The sequence below is a fragment of the Trematomus bernacchii genome, unplaced genomic scaffold (genome assembly GCF_902827165.1).
Source record: "Trematomus bernacchii unplaced genomic scaffold, fTreBer1.1, whole genome shotgun sequence".
Classification (NCBI taxonomy): domain Eukaryota; kingdom Metazoa; phylum Chordata; class Actinopteri; order Perciformes; family Nototheniidae; genus Trematomus; species Trematomus bernacchii.
In genome coordinates, this window is record NW_022987564.1 from 4,965,971 (window position 1) to 4,987,499 (window position 21,529).

Here is a 21,529-nt window from a genome sequence, read left to right on the forward strand (position 1 = left end):
CTGCTTCATTTTGAGATATGTTTCTCTCCCTTTTTATCTTGTATTTAATCCTTGATTGCAGCAGAAAAACACAATGCCTGCGCACATGCTGCCTCTCCACCTTGCAGTCCCCACAAGTCCCCAGATGGTGGCGACACTGTTCCACAACATCACCCCACCATTTTTAACACTCCTCCCAATGAACCTGCACTGGGAAACAAACTGTAGTAACATTTTTTAAGAGACCACGCAAATAATTTCACACCTTTTTACAATCTCAGTGCAGAAACTGTTTCTCCAGCCTATGGCTCAGCAGAGAAGAAGCAAGCAGTGAGCACGCGGACTGCAGGATTACTGCTGCCGCCCTCAGATAGGACGCTTTCTGTCCAATGTTTCTATTTCTTTAACGTTTCGACGGCTTAATTGACGCAAATCATTTCAAACTGAACTTGTAATAGTAGAAATAATAAAGCAATAGTTAGATGAAATATAACATGAATAATTATTAGTAATGTCCTAAAATATGCCATTTCCATAAAGGGGTTTACAATTTAAATTATGAACACATAATAACGCAATCAGTTTTCCATGTCCTAAAATCAACATTTTACCTTAAAATATTTGGCAAATTCAGGGTATATTATCCATTATTATTTTTCAAATTTGAATAGTTATTTTTAATTGTTACTATAACCATTTGCTTTCTTGTAACTCTGCGTATTTATTAAAGACATGCTTTATGCCAATTTATTGAGATAACATTGTTAAGCCGTTAAAAATAAAGCAAATTTGGAGGATGAATTAGGTGTTATTATTATTATTATTATAAAATATTATGTATAATGTTTCTAAATTCTCAACTAAGAAAATCTCGAAGCATATTTTGGAAGAAAGTATTAAACACTATCTTGTTTAAACTTAAAAATCGAAACTTGCATTGTGCATTATTTCTCTACCAATATTTTTTACATAAATGATATAATCAAAATATTTTCTTTACCAAGCGACTGTAGGCCAATTTATAATTTAGAAGAGTAACAATAAAAATCACCTTCTGTCGGAATTATTATATTTTTAGTTCGAATATCAAACTATATTATATCCAGCTATTATGTATTGTTTATTAGTGTATGAACGAGTGTGTGTTGATTATTACCTTCAAGAAGGCACAATGTATTCCACGAAGGTAAACACAAATAAAATAATACATCTTTTAAATAGATGATTATTTGTAGTGCACTACTATGAAAGATGACAAAAGCCCATGACCTTATACAACCTAAATTACCTCTAGATCACTGGGATTGTGAGAATTTCTCTCGTGTGTGTTTACATGTATGTGTTTGTGTGTGAAGTGTTAATCCCACTCTGCAGTCCTGCACCATAATGAAACCACTGTCTGCATGCTGATTGGATGAGAGCTGCCAGGCCTGCGTCACGTGGATGAGTTCTTTGGTCCAGAGTAAAAATGGGGTTTGGTGTAAATCTAGGCTGTATTGCTGTCATATATCACGCTACCTCGTAAAAACGACACTGAGGATTCTGGGCCAACAAATCAGAGAGAAAAAATATGAGTTCTTATTATGTGGATGGTCTTCTTAGTAAATATACGACGGCTACTTCTCTCTTCCCAAACGTGGAGCGGGCTTCTTGCAGTATTGGACCCAGTGGAGAGGACTATGGCTCGGCTCACACTGCTGCGGCCATCGCCTTTGCACCGTCTCTGTCCGGAGTTTACAGCGTCAGCAATGCAGTGTACCAGAGCCGCCCCGTGTTTACTTCGGGATATGGCCGGGGGCAGGACGCACACCCACTGCACTGCAGCCTGTTTGACCAGAGCCGCCTGTTCACCGACAGCTGCTGCCATCCGGAGCCGGGACCCCTCACCTCGCCGCCGGACAAACAATACCGGATGTACCCCTGGATGAGAGGATCAGGTATTTGCTGATACTGTCTCTTATGTGCTATATGAAAGCCCCTCAGGTCAATGCTTTTACAAAACATTGGGATACTTACATTGGCCGTTAGTGGTTCAATTAATTTCGTGAAGCCATTGGTGTTGCATGGGAAGAATCGTAAAACTTTTATTGCGCAACTAATGAGTTCTGCAGCCATAAATTCATTTGGCCAGCGCTTCTGTGTGTTCAGTACGCAGAGACCTTGCCGCTGGGGGTTTTCTCTGCACTTCTATTACTCTTATAGCCTCTTCTCCCCTTTGTGGTTGTAAAAAAGAAGGCATGTTGTGTAAATCAGTTCTCTTGCACTCTGCAGCTCCTTTCTAATTGGGTCTGCACTGCAGAGGCTCTGGTATTTTCTAAAACTATTTTGTATGCACATTGCTGGATCAATATGCACCAGTATTGTCTGTTACATAAAGAAGTCAAGTGGATTTAGAATGAAAATAATTTGGAACATTGGCATTTGTTATAATTTTGAGGGTGAAGGTGTTGAGGCTGTAATCTAATTACTTATGGCTCCTTAGGTGCACAGAGCATCGCTGGCTTTTAATTGGAAAAGCATGCAGAGTTTCAAAGGAGGCATGCACCAAGTATCCCAGCAGGACTACTTAGATGCAGATGCAGAGACATTTGAAAAATAATAATATCCCCTACTGATTTGAGGAGTGTTTTCGTATGTGTGTGTATTTGGTTAGGTGTAATGTACAAATGTAAGCCACAATTAATTGCGCAGTCACAACTAAATTAATGAGCCCCACAATAATTCCAAGTAAGCCTACACGTTTTTTATTGTCGTCATCAATTTCAACACCACTTTAATTTTTTTATAAATGCTTTATGAAGCGTCACATTTCCTACATGTCGAGACAAATGTTTTATTGGAAGTGATACAGAGCTAGTGCATTTTATCTTACAGATCCGAACAGAAAGCGGGGACGGCAGACTTACTCCCGGTACCAGACGCTGGAGCTGGAGAAGGAGTTCCACTTTAACCGGTACCTGACCCGCAGGAGGAGGGTCGAGGTAGCCCATGCCCTCTGCCTCACAGAGAGGCAAATCAAAATTTGGTTTCAGAACCGCAGGATGAAGTGGAAGAAGGACAACAAGGGGCACCCGGTGCCGGCCCCCGGGGAAAAGGACGATGGTATCCAGGCGGTTTCAGAGGCCGGAGAGCCCGAAGCTGGAGAAACCCGGAGCCCCGGTTTGGAGTCAGAAACGGCTGCAAAGTAACAAAAGACACGCACGGACAGAGGATTAAATGGAAGAACCACAACATTAGAATGCGTAAGGGATATATCCCAAATGTCACATACCATTCATGCACTCAGAGCTCGGTATGCTGATTAATTACACGACAGCTGAAGGCAATAATGTAATAAACATTTAACAGTAGGCTATGTCACTATTTCAAACCCAAAATACATAATAAGGCTCCGCATGAAATACCGATATGAACTACCTATCCAAATGATATATCTTTTTTAAATATGCAAGAAAATGTAACCTGATTATCTACTGAATTAACATTCCTTAACGAAAGACTACCTATTTTATGTTTCACATTTTCTTGCTCGCATTAAAACACCGACACAATGAATTCAGCGCAATTTGAAATTGATTGTAAAATAAACGAATCTACCTATTCGAGTATTTTTCTCCAGACTATTGCAACTTTTATGAAACAAGTAGGCTATTATTTTTGCGCATATGTGCCTTATTCTGAGTAGGCGAATTACAAATAAATGTCTTGTTAGTTAAATGCATCCAACTGTGATTTAGATGGTTCTGTACATTTCAGTAACTGTTACTTTTTATTGTTATTTTTAAATATAACTCACTTAGAATGTAAATGTGCCTGTTTTCGACACCTATAGCTACTATTTGCCCTTCATACATCCCATCATAACAACTATATTTGTTTGTGTTGATATGACCTTCATATGTAACCTACCTCAGATTCCAGGAAAGTCAGCTATAGCTTATTATTGCAACACCCTCACGTGAACATTTTAAGTCTTATCCGTGCAATTATAAACTATTCTTGCCTTTTTCATTAAGAAATATGTTCAGGTCAAATGAGTTATTGTCTGTGAATGCTAAAACAAAAATAAACGCATGCACTTTTATTTTAACAGCAGTACATTTTAGTAGCCTATAAAGGCATTTCTTTTTGTTCGTGTACAATAAGTAAACTCAAAATGTGCAAAAACTGTGATGTATAAATATTTAGTGCCAACGTTTAGTTGTATAAGTAACATGTAAACCAATAAATATAAAAAAACCGTATACCTCTGGGGATGTTTTAAATAATGAAAATGAAAATATATTTGCATGACATTACATGCTTTTTCTATTACCAAGCATTTGTTTGCATGTAATATTAAGTTACCCACAGCAAATATGATCATAATCATCAGTCATAATAACATGTACCGGTTGAGTAATAATATGTTGCTTCCAGTCAGTGCTGTTGACTGACGCCAATATCAGGTTGCATGTAATGAAACTTGTTGCAGTCCATTATGAGTGTAAGGTAAACACTTTAGTTTGGGAATGTGAGCTATGAGGATGCGAGATGGGGCAGGCTGCAGATGAAGGGAAATTGCTGTTGAACTCTGCATTCCCTCTGTCCTCGGTAAGATGGCGCCTGACGGTGACCTGCCCCCTTCCTTCTCCTTTCTCTCCCCCTTCTCCCCCCCTCCCTTCGCTTCCCATCTCCTCCAGCACTGGGTCATAAATCCGTTGTTGTTTATGAAAATTTACAACATGGCAATACAACTTTACGACCGGATTCGTCTTCCCATTGGTCGCAGCTTGTCACGTGGCAGGGAGCCATGAACATGAACTTTTTATATATAATTTCCAATAGCGGAATAGAGCAGCCTTTCATTTAACGGTCTCGGGCTTCCATGCGGCTGTTTTCCACCAGCGACCTTCTACAGTTTTATACCGGTTTTGGAATTTGGAGTTTTCTCTCGGTCGGGCAGGAGCTTGCTTTGTGTCATGACTGGATCGTTGAGGGTGCCCTGCTGTCGTTTGGGCATGATGGGTGGACGGAGCCCCGGTGCGTCACTGACCCCCAGGAGTCCCAGTTTCCGTCCGGGGACTCAGCTGGATACCTCCCTCCGTCACCGGCCGTCAGCACCTGCCAACTCCCTCTCCTCACCTCCCCCTGTTCACAGGCAGAAACCATCACAAGGTAAGACAAATTAAACGTATTACTCTGGTTGCTTTTTCTATCAATTTACAATGATCAACCTTTAGAATAATACAGTTGTGTTCAAGTATTGCTACTTATTGTTTTCTGGTTAAATATCCAGCGGTTGGAGGACATGGTTACATTTTATTTTTATTTTATTATGATTTAAATTGCGGATGCTTAAGATCTGATGAAGCGGAAATTAGTTAACACAAGTGCTGCTTTATCTTCCTGTTGGCTTTTGCATGCTTTAACGTATTTGTTTGTTGTTGGATTTGAATGTGGATGGACTTTTTGATGCAAAAATCATTAGGCAGATGCCATCTAAAAGAGGTGCTCTTTAACGCCCTCCTGTGGACACACTGGGGTTGCTTTGGTTGCAGCTTAGTCCGTTTTTGCTGCAAATGTCCTGCAGTGCAGGCTGGAGAGACAAGTCTAACTTGTGTGTTTAAATGCACCATGCTTTACTGTGTTATTAGTCACACAGGTGCATGCTGGATGATGCACATTGAATTGATAAACAGGCACATTTTCAGTGACATAAATAGGATTATTTTATCGCGTAAATGACCTTAAATAAACATACAGAGGCTTCCCTCCAATCGAATTCAGACAAGTTAAACATTTCTGTTGGATATAAATGATTTGCACTCTGTAATTGCACATAAACATGGTTAATGGTGTTTCTTTGCATGCATTTAGCGAGCCCAATGTAGAATATTGAGACACTGCAGTGATTTGTTTCTTGCGATAAATTACTAGTCGATCAACTTCTGAAGATTTAAATTCAAAGCATGGACAGATTATTGCAAGATATTAATCCTGCAAAAGGGAATGTATAGTTACTTTAATCATATATGGTGTGCATTGTCCATATCCGAAATCTGCATATTACAATTGTTCTGTCTATTTTCTGCACAAAACCAATCTAGCTTTGCTTTGACTGCTGTTGCTTTCAATATCCAGTAGTTTCTTTCTCCAGTATCTTTGAGGATCGCTTTGCTGTTCGTATTCTATAAAATATATATTTTTCTATCTAAATAATTAGCCTGAATGTGAGTACAGTGCGTTCAAGACGTTTTACAGCCGTGCGTATTGACGTTTAGGCATAAAGTGAAATTAAAATATTCTCAGTAAGTATTGAATTGCTATACTCTAAGACGCTGGTGTGTATGTGTGCAAAGATGCCTGCAGAGTGCACTGCCCTCCTGTTTTCTGCAGCTTTGGCCCCCTCGCTCCCAGCCCAACATGTTTGACACCAGTGCGCACTCACTTCTTTCATCTCCTTTCTTTTTGCTCCTTATTTAGTTCCTGGGTGTGTCCCTGGCTTGACTCAGGGAAATAATGTTCGTGGGAACTTTGTTGCCATTGGCCAGCCATAAATCAGCTGTTGGAGCATGACTGTTTAGCCAACACACACCCCGTAGGTCTTCTCTCAGTGTGGGCCAACTGGATTGTGTGAGCCCGGTGTTCACCCTTCCTCACACCGTGCCTTCTGGGGGCTTGTGACCGCAAAGGGAGCACATACCTGCAGCAGAATAAATAATCTCTGGTTCACTATGTTTGTCAGAAACACATGATGGGGCTTGTGCTGAGTAAAGGGGCTGCTGTTGGGAAATAGCATGTTGAAGAAAGCAAAGGACAAGCCGCTGTCTTCAAGAGACAAAAGTGCCATAAAAATTCCACAAAGAGAAAACCAAACGGACGAGGCGTCATGCCACCATTTAGGCGTCGTGTCTGTTTGCGGGTCTTCTGATTTTGTTCTCCTGCTCAGGGTGAACATTGGTAATAGTAGATTATTTATATTGTGTGCATTGACCAGGGTACATTTAGAGCTAGACATACTTAGTTATTTCTAACGTATAGGCAACGTTTTCCCTGAAAGTTTGAATTATGTTTTGATAACCATCTCATGCTTCTGCTGTATTGTAATCGACCGATGAGACAATTGCTTTAAAACGTTTATGGCAATATCACAAAAAATGGTATATCATAAAAAGATTTAACGCATTAAAAGGAACATCAAATACTACGATGATACCTTTTTGTGATGTAACGTTCAGCCATCCGAATTGATGCATTATGGCACAACGCAAATATCGAAACTATTAATTATCATCTGAATAAGGCGGGAAATAATTTTACATTAAACATTTTGGCCCCATTTCATCCATTCATCGTTTCGAATATTTCCTTTTTCAATAACTTCAAATTGCGTCTCTTGTTTTTATAAATTTCACGGTGACTGCACACAACTCGACACCAAGCTGCCCATAGCACCCATATTGGGTTTTGTTCTCGATCTGTTGATATATCCAAAGCATAAAAGCACACAAAAAAACAATTGAAAAGATGTTGAGTGTTTACAATTCAATATAATGAGGTTTTGCTTTTATACGAAAGCGTAATAAAACCCAGTAGCACGCAACAACTTATTATATCATTGGAGAGCTTGTTGGAAATAGCCAAAAATAGACAGTATCGTGGCTTTACGCGCGTTCATAGCCTATACTTAAATGTATTCATTCTTCAACGTGGCATAAAGTACAGGCCTCGAATGGAAGTTTATGTGTTAATATTCGATAATGTGATGTTTAGCTTTTATCCTACCCGAAATATGTATTCACATTTTCCCACATTAGTCGCTCTTCAGTTGTTTTATGATTATAAAAAAAAGTGTAGAGAAAAAACACAGCCCTGTTTTGAATGGGCTTTTATTCTATTAACTGCGCACACTATTTGCACTCATCGCCTCATCATAACATGAATAACAGATTCTGATCGAATTATTTCTGTACACTGTCCTCGCAGAGATTGCACGCTCAGCATGTCACTTGTTGTATTGTTTAGGAGCCCGTTGGTTTTTGCCGCAATGGTCGTTAACCTCCGAATGACCCCGTGTGGAGCCCACGCCTCACAGAGCTCCGCAGACAGGCAGTGCGCCAGTTTGGCCAGAGGATGGCGCACCACGACAATTCAAAACACCCAAACCGTAGCTCAGAGTTGGCCCTAGCCACGAGCGCATGGGGGCGCGCTCCCTTCTCATCCCACCCAGTATTTCCTCCGTGCACGAGTTTACCTCTGGAGGTCACCAAGCAGGATTTACGACTGGTCAACAAAAGCACGTGATACTATGCCGTACCCCATATTTGGGTGCCTACGTAAGAGAGAATCAAGTCCATGTCCCACTCATTTCCATAATTCATCATAAATTGTGCAAGGGTGCTATAGGACGCGCTAAACCATAAGAGCCACAAATCAAGCACACAGGTTTAGTATTTTACCTTTGAATTTTATAAAAACAACAACAATACTTACTACGAGCGAACGGAGGAATTGTCAACAAATGAGCTCCTATTTTGTGAACTCATTCTGCGGTCGGTATCCCAATGGCGCGGACTTCCAGTTACATAATTATGGAGACCATAATACGGAAAACGAGCAATACAGAGACTCAACAGCCATGCACTCGAACAGGTATGGCTATGGCTACAACGGGATGGACCTAACAGTTGGTCGGACCGGTACCGGACACTTTGTGGGCGACGAGCAGACACCAGGCTACTCCCCGAGTCACTCAGCGGCGACAACACCCTCGGTGGAGCCGGTCAGGTACAACCAGTCTGCCAGCAACAACAGGACACCGTCTCTCTCGCCACCACCTGAGCCACTACCGTGCTCCTCGGTCGCCACCTCTTCCCCTGTCCACGAAACTCAATCTCAACACCGAGCCGTGAAAAACTCTATAAACACCCCGTGCTCGAGCTCTAACGGAGGCTCGCTGCTGCTCAGCCGGGACTGTGTGTCCAAATCTTCCCCCCTCGAGGAAGAGAAACCTACGGGAAGCGCACCAACAACTCCTCAAAATGTCACCGACTCATCACAGCCACAAATATACCCGTGGATGAGAAAACTTCATATAAATCATGGTAAAGTGATTTTCTTTTAGTAATGTTGTATTGATTTTATAGATCTGTTGCTGTGTTATTGTTGGGTTAAGGTGTAATTGTGTTTATATTATTGAGACGTTTTAAATGTTATCAAAACAGGACAGATTTGGATTATTTTAGTAGAAAATATGTTTACTATACAAAGGGGCATGTGGCGCCATGCGCATCTCACCTGTTTGGTGTATTTCTGCTTTTCAGTAGCCTACTGTTACCATAGACTAGGTACGCAATCATTTCATGAGATAAAATATAACTTTAAAGTCAGTTCAAATGTTTTCGATATAACCTGCACGTTGAGAATGTGTTGTAATGAAATATACTGTATTTATTTTAAGGTCAAATACCCAAAGTTGACCATGTGAATTACTTTTCGTAAGGTGCAGTTGAAAATGTGTAAATCTTACTAACGCTACTGGTTGTTTCTGCAATAACTAAGGGATCTACTTAGTCGTGTTCCAACTTTAAAACCACAAACTAAAACATGCAACGTTTAAAAAAAATGCAAGAATCGTAATAAAACAAAGTTGCTGCACTATTTGTTTTTACATTTACTGTATCTGATGTGTTTCCCACTCTCTTTATGTAAAAAGATTTGTCAGGACCAGAGGGTAAGAGAGCCAGGACTGCATACACCCGGTACCAGACCCTGGAGCTGGAGAAGGAGTTCCACTTCAACCGGTACCTGACCCGCAGGCGGAGGATCGAGATAGCCCATGCCCTCTGCCTCTCAGAGAGACAGATCAAAATCTGGTTTCAGAACCGCAGGATGAAGTGGAAGAAAGACAACAAGCTGAAGAGCATGAACATGGCGTCTGCAGGCGGGGGAGGCTACAGGCCTTGATATTCACTCCTCTACCCCTGATAACGAGCACTATAAAAAAAATAAAACAAAGATTGTCATATCAAATTCTCCTCCTAATTCAAAAAGCGCAGAGACTTGTGAACGGGCCGTGTGCGGGACAAGGGACACCCCACCTGAGCCCATTGTATGTCCAGCAACTGTCCCATTATATTCCTTAATATTATTTACTCTTTATTTCCACCGTGGTAATGCTTATGTAAGGAAAAAAATACATTATGTACAGTTATGTCTAGATTTAGAAGAAAAAGAAAGAAAATAAATGTTTGTTTAAATTATTTCCTGTTCAGACAAAGAAAAAAAAGAAAAACGCTTGAAATGCTACCTATTCACCGCAAATAAATCCAGTAAAAGTTGTGTGATAAGAACAATACCAGCCTAATAAAAAGAGGGTTGAGGTTGAGCTGTTTAGCCTTCGTTTTCTATATATGTACTGTATATGTATGTATTTATTTGTGTGATGTATTGTATCAATTTGTCAGATAACTTGCTTCCAAAAGTAGAACCAGCAGAGCGTGAGCCTTGTGTGGTCATTGTGTGCATTGTAAACACATGTATGGACAGAGGTGCAGACTCAGTCTTGTATGTACAGTATAGCTGTGCCTTGCATCTTTATTTTGTATAATTTTTTTGCTGCTGTTTGCGTTGTTCACCTGGACGCAACATCTGAGTAAAACGTGTTTTATCTTTGTTTTCTCATAGCTGTTTTTATGTGGAGGTTCCCCACAGTAAATCTCATTGCCTATGTGTATAACTCCATCGTGTTTAGCTTTTTGTAAATGTTTTTCAAAGACTGGAAGTCAAGAATATACTATAATAATAATAATAATAATAATAATAATAATAGTAATAATAATGATGATGATGATGATGATGGCCATAATAAACTTTCTACTGGAACGGCAACATTATATTGAGTGAACTTTTTTGTGAAATCCAGATTCGTTTACGCATTTGCCACGAATGCGTAAAAGAAGCGAGGAGTCAGACCTTGCTGTTTGGTCTAAAATCTTTAAGTGAGCTGTCAGAAAATTGTCAAATCAAATCCTTGAATTCAACAGGTCCCCCTCGAATGAAAACTTCATATTTCACTCACCTTGCTCTGGAGATGGGGGTGTTTTGGGGTCCTTGGCCACTAACCGGCTGCATGGCCGGGCGTCCCCTTTGCGCACAGACTCATGGGCTATTCCCGGAGAATCAGCTCGACTTTTTCTGCTGTAAACTTTATTAGGGCCGATTCTGGCTCTCTGACATTTGGGTGCTAAATGAATGGGGGGTTTTGTCTATGAATTAGATCGTAAAAATCATCCAGAGCGCGGCCAGATAGGCTCACTGGCCATAAACGGTCACGTGGTGGCCATTAAAGTAAGTTTTATGGTTTTGGGGAGTTGACAGTATATTGCACATAACATATAATCGCACTGACGGCGAAGCTTAGTCTGACTCTCTCTTTGCAGGCTGTAAGTGTTACTTGACCGGTACAGACCGTGTCTATTGCTCTGTGTTGCTCAGAATGGACCGGACGCTCTCCAGGATGAGGACCGCGTCTCTGGGTAAGTTTCTGCAGACTATCCGGTAGCCAGAGAACAGCCCGCCTGTGTTAAACAGCCTTATTATTGTATTTGCTCCCTCTATCTGTCCCTATTAGTCCATTACACTAATTCGTCAGTCGTGCAGTGCTGAATCCTGGTCTCGGCAGATGTTGCGCAGGGTTGGGTCCGGCTCATGGCTATTTAATTGCTTCGTTCCCCGTGTAACTTGTTTCCCTCCATCTGTGGTGTAACTCATAATCCATTTTTACATGTTGGATAATTATCTCAGTGTCCATTTCCACCCCCACAAACTTCTAGTTGTTGTCGTTTTATTACATTGGAGGATTCACAGACCGTGAACCAGAAAGTTGAAAAGGGAAGTGTGTGTGGAGGTTTCCGTGATAAAGTTAGGCGTTAATGCTGGCCTACAGATTTACTGCTAGCTCCGTTTGATTGGATTCTATATCTGCTTATGACTTTTTGGAAGTTGTAGGTCCATCCATGGAAAAAAGTTGCAGTAGTTGTTGTGCTGAGCTCTGCGCTCCACATGTTGGCTCAGTGTATGGCTTTAGGAAAGGCTGTAAACAGTGTCAAGTAAACACAACATGGGAACAAACATTTGAAAAGGAATTCCGTTTTGTGTCAGCCTCGTTGTTTTGTGTTTGGGGTTGAAAAGTTCAAATTACCTCTTAAAAGTCACTCTCGCTTTGTAGTGACCTCTTGTCCGATCAGTGCCGGGGCCATACCAGCCACCAGCCGGACCCTGATGCCAAAAGACCATGGACTAAAATGGGGGAAAAATATATAATTTTTGACTTTTTTTTAACTCATTTTCATTTTTAGTTTTAGATTCCTGCATATTTTTTAAACTAAAAGGTGTGTGAATCGGTGTGGCCGTTTCTAATTCGAAACTTCGAGGCCAAATATGAAATCCTATATACATTTTGGTGGATTTACCTTTTTGTGCCTATAGTTTTTGGAACCAAAATCACTTGTGACTACATTTCTCTGAGTTAGTGACTGGGCGGCCAGCCATCATAACTTTAACACTACGTTTTCTTTGTGTTTGCCTGCATCATTATGTCTAGAACCATTGCATTTTTGTGAAAAAATATTCTTTATTACTTAAAATTAGTTTTTGTACTTCCACCAATTCGGTAGTAGAATGTATTATCTGGCAACATTGTGGGGGAAAAACCTGGAAATGCAAGGTGGATTTCTCCCAAAATCTATTACATTTTTTCCTCGTTTCTTTTTTTATCAAACTGAAAGCAGTAGGATGTGGGTGTGCACTGATTATTTAATTAACACCTTACAAATCTGCAGCAATCGCTCGGTTTATACTCATTGTTATGCATATGAGTCCATCCTAAGAAGATGCTGCATCTTTCTAGTTCGATTTTAGACACACTGAAAATAAGACACTTTGAGAGTGCGGCTGTTTGGAAAATAAACCCATTGCCAATATTTCATGAGGAGACATTTCGACAGGGCCCCATGTGCGGCATACTGCCAGGCAGAGAGAGAGAAGCGTTGCAGGTTCATCTGGAGGTCAGCCACAGCACCAAGATAAATCTGCATCCTCTCAGAGCCACCAGCAGAGCTCGCTTTAGGCCAAGTTCACTGTCACCCTGCAGTATGGAGAGAGGGAAACTACTCACGCATCCACCGTACCGAGCGCACACACGCCTTCACGTTAATGACAAGTTTGCTTGGCGTTGTCTATAAGCATAATGCGTTCAAATGAATTTACCAAGGGACACAGAGCCTGTGGTAACATCCTGCACTGGAGGAGAAACTGGAGAGAGGGGAGTTTAACTTTACGTGTTGCCTCCAACAAAGAATGTTGGCTGCTTTTATTTTCTCTATAAGCTAATGGATGATTTGCATATTTTACAGCCCTATTAGTCTTGAGTGGGAGCCTATTGGATTTATCTTTTCACTCCCTCGTTGGAAACATCATAAAGCTACAATCGCATTTTAGGTATTGTGCTGGCATCTCCTCTAATTATGAAAATTGTGAAAATGATCATCGTGATGGCAAGCGATATACACATTGTTCAAATACATTTTTCGTTGAGAGGGGCAGATATCTCACTGGGCTGGGACAGATGAGAGCGAGATAGCTGCAGAAGAGGAGGAAAAATTGGGGTCAAAAGTTTACGCGCTGAACAAGTCTCCGTCATCTGTTCACTCGGAGCTTGATGCCAGCCTTATAATAGCGATCTTGACTCTCCACACAAAAGACAGAATAGCTTTGAATTACATATGTTGCACAGTGCACTCCAGGTGAACCCTGAAAGCGCGGTGACCTCGCGTTTGGGACCGGGGGAGGGGACCCCCCACCCGTCCCCAGCAACAAGATTGAGTGGCTGGCGTTTTATTAGGGCGGTTGATTGGTGAATTTCCTTTGAATAAATTGCATTTGATATGTTTAGGGACGAGGGCAACATTTGCATTTTGAGGATTGATACTCTCGACCCGGTCACAGGGTAATGGGAAGACCCACAGCCCCCAAATTGAGCCCCCGGACCCCTTAAAAAACATTTAGCCCCTCTCTTCCTGATCCTCTGAATAGAAGCCTTTTAAGAAAACTGAAATGGCACAGATGTTTCTTGTGACTCGTAGAGGGAAAATACAAAAAAAACTAAACACATTTTTTGTTAATAAATAGGCTTTACGCTATATACGTAATTTGTTTTGCTGGGCCTTTTTAACCGCATGGGGAATGAATGCAATTTCTTATAACTAAAATGTTTAACCTTTAGATGTTTGTAGGGAGACCCCATTAAAAATAAATGTGAACAAATATAGATTACAACTAAACCTAATTTACACCAGAAACTAAATACTTCAGTTAACATTATGCTTAAACAGTCCAAAACTGGGTCTCGGCAAAATCGCATGAATTCTTGAACGCAACTCACACAATATTATAACAACTTGTTTAAAAAATAATCCAACCAAAACTGAACACTTTTTAAATCTTGGATCCTTTTTATAGAAAGGCCCAATCATTTCGGACTTTTTCTGACATAAACTTTTTAACTGTCATCTGAGCATCAAATAAAACAAAGTTATATTTAGACAATCTTATTTCATTTTCATTTAGCACATTTGTAGACACGTCACACGCGGACACAACATATATTGCACTTTGAAAAGTGTTAAAATGCAAAAATGTGTAAATGAAATTCTCAAAATCGAGTCATTTGTAATTCATAACTTTGTTTATTGAATTTAAAAGTAAAAGCTTGTCAATGAAGAATGAAAGCGACCAGATAAACGGCTATCTTCACTAAATACTTTCCAAATGAATCCACATTTTTTAACAGAAAGCACAATTTCATATGTCTTCAATTATTTTAATTCAAACGTTGGCAGTCTTATTGTTAACTAACTCCAAAGTGCACATATTAATGTATTGAACCTTTCAGTTTATGTACCTCTCTACCATTTTGGAAACATTAGTTGTGTCGTCCATCTCTGAAATATACTGGCACAGTACTATCAGTTGAAACGCCCTCTTTATTTGATAAGAATAAAGAAGTTGTCTATGCACTTTCTAAAGGAAGAAGCAGCTTGTCTTTGCCTTTATTAACGATCATTGGAGGCCTGAAGGTCACTGTTATTAGTCTAATCAAAGTTTGAAGCTGTATATAAAAGCTAGTGCCCATCCTGAGTTATTGTGAAAGCTCGTTCCGTTGCCAGTCCTTGCTGTGAAGTGGTTTAAAAGGACAATCACAAGTGGTGCACTGTATAAAAGAAAACATTTTTATTATGAGCGTTTACCTGTATCAAAATATGTCCATAAAGCTGTGAAAGGTATTTTCTGGCCCGAATCATTGCCACATCTTGGATGCAAAGAAGATTTTTTATCCCACCGTCAGGGCTCCGTATAGACAGGAGACCTTGTGAGCACCATCTGCAATCTGTCACTATCGTCTCAGCACTTCTCTGATAATCTAAATTTACAGTAAACTGTCAGCATGATGTATATTGCTTAAATAGACCTTCACCTCACAGTATATGCTCTGAAAGGGAACACCGTGATCTGGCTGTTAGATTATTATAACCTTAAATAAAATCCATAACGCACAGCTCTAACGGGTTTTATTCACATTAAGAGTAAAATGGATTATTAAATTTAGTGGAAAATTGCTTAGATAGTGTAAGCTAGTTTGCCATTGCTTCCTTTTGCTCCAATGGTCAATTGGAGGATTATGATCCTATTATATTTTGTGCATAGTTCGAGTGATTTCCAGATGCTTTATTATATTGAAACACACAGCAGCAGCTTGCAGGCCTGGACTAGATAACGGAGGTATTACCTGCAGTCTTATCTAAAATGCTTCTTTTGAATGGCTGAGCCGGATTTTTGAATCACAATAATATGTTTTAATAAAGTTATTCACAGGTTAAGCATTAAAGAAAAAAAAGTAGTCCATATAGCAACAAGTAGCTACAATGACCTGTAAAATCAGAGTGGATAATAGCCTAGCTGATCTGGCCCATATTTATTCAGGACCTATATATAATAGAATGGCAGCAGACTGTAAATTTAGATATGATGTGAAGTAGTCTTACCGCTGACATTATGTTGACATATTGCCTCTCAGGTGGTCTCTCGGCCATACGGATACAGTGGATGTATGGCGGAAAGTACATCAGCTGCCATTTACAATGAGTTAGGTGTGAGAAAGCCTGTAAGATACACGAGATAGGAGCAGCTTTGCCTTGCAGCAACAGTGTGCTAACATGAGAGAAAAGCCATTTTTGAGGAGGATAAACTGAGGCATGTCTCTCGTTGCTGTGGGAAAGTCAATAATTCACCTGTTTTTAAATCTTCTGCGTCCAAAATCTAGAGATTCAGTGATGGAGATCAGCAATGCAAAGAAAAAATCTGCTGTATTTTATTCTAAATATATCAGCCCATTTGCAGCAGATCTGTAGTTGGAAGACCCCTATTCCACCTTGTCTAACTCGTACGACGTGTGATTTTCGGGATAGTTTGAGGTCTTTTGCACATGTTTTAAAATCCTTTAGGGACCTTTCCAGGTGCTGACCTGCGCTAAGTACTCCCCCAACTCCAGAGCTGAACAGACCATGCAAAACTGAAGTCCAAGTCCGGGGTGAACCTCAGGTCACTGCGTCTAACAGATATGAAAATGTCGCCTCTTTGGAAAGGGGGCACGCCTTGTTGTTTAACAAAGACTGTCAATGGGAAAGATTAATCAGAAACAAAATGGAAACGGTGTCACTTTGGGGTCAGGCAGAAGTTATCTCTGTTTAGAGGAGCGAATAGAATAGGGGGGACCAGGGAAAAAAGAAAAAAAGGAGAGAAAAGAAAGCTTTCAATATTTCCGAAGTTTGGCCTCTTGTTTCTCCATGCAGAGGCCTTGTTGACGTGGACAGTGTGGATCAGCTTTGTGAAGAGCTGCTGCATCTTCCTGGGACACATATACAGTGAGGCCCCTCGGACATGGAGAAGAAACAGGACCTGGACGTGATGGCCGATGGCGAGGAGCACGGTCAGAAACTTTTATATTCTCTACCTTAAAAAATGTGCAGTTGACTTTTTTTTTTAAATTATTTTAAAATTATTCTAAAATCTATGTGAGTCTTTCCTCAAATAATTATATTAAATGTTATTATTATTTCATTTTCTTAATGAACCTGAATGTTTGCCCTTTTTAACTTTTAGTACCCACTATCTAACACATCGTAGGCTAATATCAGTATCTTTGCCTGGCTGTTTGCATTAAAGTGGTGCAGCGGCACGCGTAGGAGAGACCTATCAAGATATTGCATATTTGTATTGAAATAGTGGAAAATTGTTTCTGGAAAACTTTTTATATATTTCACAATTCAAACAGATTTGTTAAATTGTATTGGGTGTGAGATTGTCTGTGCTGGACAGAGAATTGTGGCATGTCTTAAAAAATAAAATGTCTGAGCTGTTTCACAATCCCACGCCTTGGTTTGGCGTGTGGCCATAATGAAAGATCCACTTGCAAGTGTTTGTTCAGTGTTTGGATTTGCTTTTCAGTGGCAGGTAACGCATATAACTGGTAATACGTGATGGCCGTGCCAACAGAGCCTGATAACTTTCATGTGGTAAAATAAATACAAAGTCAAGCCTGACATCATTGCTATATCCTGGCAAATGTGCAGAAAACATCATTGCATTTGAAACGAAAAAAGGGGCCATATGCATGTATGCCGGTGTGTAAAGAGAGAGAAGAGTGTTTTGTGTGTGTGTGTTTGTCATAGGCGTGTATTCACAAGGATGCACAAGAGTTATGCTTTATATGCAGGCGTGTGTGTCCGCAGTGATAATGTCATTGCTTGCAGGAAGCTTGTGCACGGGTTTCTTTTTTGATCATTTAAATAAGCTGATATACAACAATATCGTTTGCACTGTTGTTTGGCATGCTGTCAGTGCCCCTGTTCAGCGACATTTTTGGGATTCAACACGTTTTAAACTCCAACAACAGACATTCACGTCACAGTGAGAAATATTCCTTTGTTTGTGATAACCTTTATTTTGTCAGGGCTTTCATTTCATATTCACTTTCTGTTTCAGATGAGGTGGAATTATTTTGCACAAGCAGGAATACCTCACCCACATAAGTTTGGCCTCATGCAGTAAACAAGTTAGTTGATTGGTTTTGCTTTATATACGGTGATTTAATAAGGAAAACATCAACGTAAGCCAGTCCGAGCAGTGTTGGTGGTACCAATGCCATGCTTTCCATTGGTTCCTGTTTACATGATGCCCACAGGACACGCCGTGATTGGTGGCGCTTCACACGTGACCAGGCAACTTTGTACATTTGACAGGGAGTAGGAGGGTTTTGTGGAGATCAGAAAAACGACAGCGCGATAAAAATTAGTATTGTTGCACTTCACAAATTAATGACCATGAGTTCCTACTTGATAAACTCCAACTATATCGAGCCTTCCTTTCCTCCATGCGACGAATATCAGCAGAGCGGATACATCCCCAACGCTGGTGATTACTACGAGCGGCCAAAAGATACGGGCTTCCCCCATCACGAAGAACCATCCTATCCGAGGTCAAACTACACAGAAACGGGATACGATTACGGTAACGTCCCTGCTACCGGACTCGATGATTTCGGGGATGGGCATCACGCACAGCCGCAGCCGGTTCCACAGAGCCACGGTCCTCGCCTCTCCGCGGCCCCAGACGGTGGCGCAGGGGAAAATGCCAGCAAAGACTGCAGCCTCGCCAGTGAGGCATATCCCGGCGTAGCGAAGGGCAAGGAGCCGGTGGTCTATCCGTGGATGAAAAAGGTCCACGTTAACAACGGTGAGTTATCGTCACGGTTTAATAGCAGAACCACTGAGAAACAACCACTGGGAAACAACCACTGGAACACACGCAAGCCTATTGAGGCAGCACTAGTAGCAGCCCTTACAACAGCAATTTACGACTATCGAGCAGCAGGGTCGGTAATTAAGGACCCTCGTAAATTTTATTGCCTGTGTTCGTCTGTCGGGGCCATGTGCCTTTGTTGCTTTTTAACCCAAAGTACCTCCACCACTGGAGCCGAGCCAAACTGTAATATCCAACCCCGCTGTTTTGTTAATCATTTCTAAGCTTGATATGTCCCTGGATGCGAGTGCTTGTACACTCGGCATCTCCACATTAAGGTCATGTCCGTAAACTGAAACAAGGCTTGAGAGTAAAACAAACAGAGCGGATGTGATTTCCCAACAAACCCAGAAATGTTTTATCGTTTTTCAACCATGTAATGTGTCCATTGGAGGAACTAGGGCTTTGGATTAAACGCTATCAGCCTGCGTTTAACACCTGCTTGCATGCCTGTGTATGGCTTTTTTCTCCTCCAGTCAATCCCAATTACACTGGAGGAGTGCCCAAGAGGTCCCGCACTGCCTACACCCGCCAGCAGGCTCTGGAGCTGGAGAAGGAGTTCCACTTCAACCGGTACCTGACCCGGCGCAGGCGGGTGGAGATTGCGCACACCATGTGTCTGTCCGAGCGCCAGGTCAAGATCTGGTTTCAGAACCGGAGGATGAAGTGGAAGAAGGAGCACAAGCTTCCCAACACGAAGATCCGCTCCTCCAGCTCGGCCTCGTCCTCAGCCTCGGGGCCCCAGCAGCAGCAGATCAAAACAGGCCAGCAGCTTGTCCCCACGCCGTGCACCGCAGGTCTATAGTGCTGAAATTAACCCCGTACCACAAAACCCAATCCAGACTGAGATGGCAAATATCACAAGTGGAATTTGATGGACCGATTCTCAGTATTTTACACACATGGTGTTATCTATTTCACCTTGCCTCTGCCATTGGGCCCCTGTCACGTCCTTTGTACCCTTTCCCTCTCCTGTCGTCCTCGCCCTCTTCATATAAGCTTGAAATTCACCTTTTATTGCCACGGTGGCAACTGAAGTGTTTCTATATTTGTTTATTATTATGAAAGAAGGATAACGCACATTCAAATGTAGGATCAAAATGTATCATTACAGTTAACATTCAGTGAGGTAAACAGTATTTTTTCTATGTTCTCTGAGTATTGTTTTTTTATTATTTTTTTATTATTGCTCATGGAAAGCTCTAATATACTTGAAATATATTTAGCGAGACTCTAGATGCCTGTTAGAAAACCAGACGGCTGATTTAGAGGTAAGGCATCAGTCAGAGTAACAGTGTTTGTGTGTGAGTGGGTTGGTTTACTGTTGAATGTAGTCCAGGTGACATTCACATGTAATGTACATAGGCAAATCATAATGAAGGCACAATAAGGAAAGCATTTCGTCAAGTAGAATTATGTTTGTTGGTGTTGTAAAGTCTAGGTTTATTTGTGCTAGTCCGTCCCATGTTGTGCTGTGTTCTAAACTGTGAATATTTGTATGTGTTGTCCCAGTATTGTGGTTGTGATGTAGGCTAGTGTAGGTTCAATGTGTCCTTGTGAAATAAATATGTACTTCACTTAATAACGTCGAATTGGCTTTGGATATTTTGTCACTGCAAATACTGATTTCAATTGAGAGCAACATGTACTTGCGAAGCCGCGCGTATTGACATGGCAAGAGCATTGGCGTGCCCCCTTTAAAAAGAAAAAAAGGAGATTGCATTTCCAAACTCATATATTTTGTGCTCATGCTATTTTTTCAATTCAATACGTGGTTGTGGACTTATTTTATTACTTGTATTTAAAGCCTTTAATCCGTTATCTGTGTTTGGAGATGTGTGCGTAAAATTGTGATTGCATGCCACCAAGCATTGGATAATTTACTGCCCCACGCTTGCATAATAATTTATATTTATATGTTTTACTTTCTCTGAATATAATCAAAATATATTTGCTATATTTGATGTTATTTGCAGAGAGTTTTAACTTGTTAATCAATGCAAACACTACGCAAATTCTGTTAAAGCAAGATTTACATAAAGGAAAACATTCAGGTGTTTTAATTAATGTAACATGTTTATGTTTAGGCAAGCGTCTCCCTATCTACCATAAATACTTTTTCGCTGACTGAATAATGTCATCATGCTCAACTGACTGTTCTAATCCGTAAAATGCGCAAGAATGTCATGCACATTTCATGGATAAAGCTGAGACGAGGTTTGAATTAAGGAGGCAGATTTCAGCTGCTTGAGCATTGCTGGCTTTTCTACTTTCACGGAAATCAAACCAACCTTACATTTTTAAATGTATCAGGCCTAACATATTGTTATCTCTTGCCATTATAAGGAGATCGAAGCCAACCTCGGTGCACCGGAGTGTGAGTGTTGGTCGCTACCTGCTTCATCCAAACAATAGGGAGTTCAACCAGGGGACACGGCAGGCTCTGGCCAATCACCGGCTCAGAGCACTTCTTCTGCCCCCTGACCTTTCGACACACACAATGTTCAGACCATACATCAGTGCTGAGACCTCCGCGAGCTTTTTCTTCCCATTTAAGATTTACCCAGAGACAGCGCGGAAACAAAAACGGTTTTAAGGTGTGAATCTGAGCCATGAATTGTCCCAAAGTTATTCTTTGAGACAGCTCTTC

At 40.9% G+C, this 21,529-nt stretch overlaps 3 protein-coding genes across 3 annotated transcripts; all 3 read left to right on the forward strand.

Moving 5' to 3' along the window:
• Positions 1-1,442: 1,442 nt before the first annotated feature.
• On the forward strand, positions 1,443-4,558 carry LOC117478336 (homeobox protein Hox-A7-like). Its single transcript, XM_034125337.1, has 2 exons — positions 1,443-1,916; positions 2,854-4,558. Exons 1-2 carry the CDS (start codon positions 1,550-1,552, stop codon positions 3,165-3,167), a joined length of 681 nt encoding a protein of 226 aa, XP_033981228.1. The 5' UTR covers positions 1,443-1,549; the 3' UTR covers positions 3,168-4,558.
• A 3,769-nt stretch (positions 4,559-8,327) lies between these two features.
• Positions 8,328-10,813, forward strand: hoxa5a (homeobox A5a). Its single transcript, XM_034125336.1, has 2 exons — positions 8,328-9,065; positions 9,677-10,813. The coding sequence occupies exons 1-2, from the start codon at positions 8,483-8,485 to the stop codon at positions 9,925-9,927; spliced, it is 834 nt and encodes a 277-aa protein (XP_033981227.1). The 5' UTR covers positions 8,328-8,482; the 3' UTR covers positions 9,928-10,813.
• Positions 10,814-18,308: 7,495 nt separating this feature from the next.
• On the forward strand, positions 18,309-19,833 carry hoxa4a (homeobox A4a). The gene is made up of 2 exons (XM_034125342.1): positions 18,309-18,813; positions 19,356-19,833. The coding sequence occupies exons 1-2, from the start codon at positions 18,396-18,398 to the stop codon at positions 19,682-19,684; spliced, it is 747 nt and encodes a 248-aa protein (XP_033981233.1). The 5' UTR covers positions 18,309-18,395; the 3' UTR covers positions 19,685-19,833.
• Positions 19,834-21,529: the final 1,696 nt, after the last annotated feature.

Coding starts and splice junctions, on each gene's coding strand:
- hoxa5a (XM_034125336.1), top strand. CDS start 8,483: ATGAGCTCCTATTTTGTGAACTCATTCTGCGGTCGGTATCCCAATGGC. Junction 9,066..9,676: donor AAAACTTCATATAAATCATG/GTAAAGTGATTT, acceptor TTATGTAAAAAG/ATTTGTCAGGACCAGAGGGT.
- hoxa4a (XM_034125342.1), top strand. CDS start 18,396: ATGACCATGAGTTCCTACTTGATAAACTCCAACTATATCGAGCCTTCC. Junction 18,814..19,355: donor AAAGGTCCACGTTAACAACG/GTGAGTTATCGT, acceptor TTTCTCCTCCAG/TCAATCCCAATTACACTGGA.
- LOC117478336 (XM_034125337.1), top strand. CDS start 1,550: ATGAGTTCTTATTATGTGGATGGTCTTCTTAGTAAATATACGACGGCT. Junction 1,917..2,853: donor CCCCTGGATGAGAGGATCAG/GTATTTGCTGAT, acceptor TTTATCTTACAG/ATCCGAACAGAAAGCGGGGA.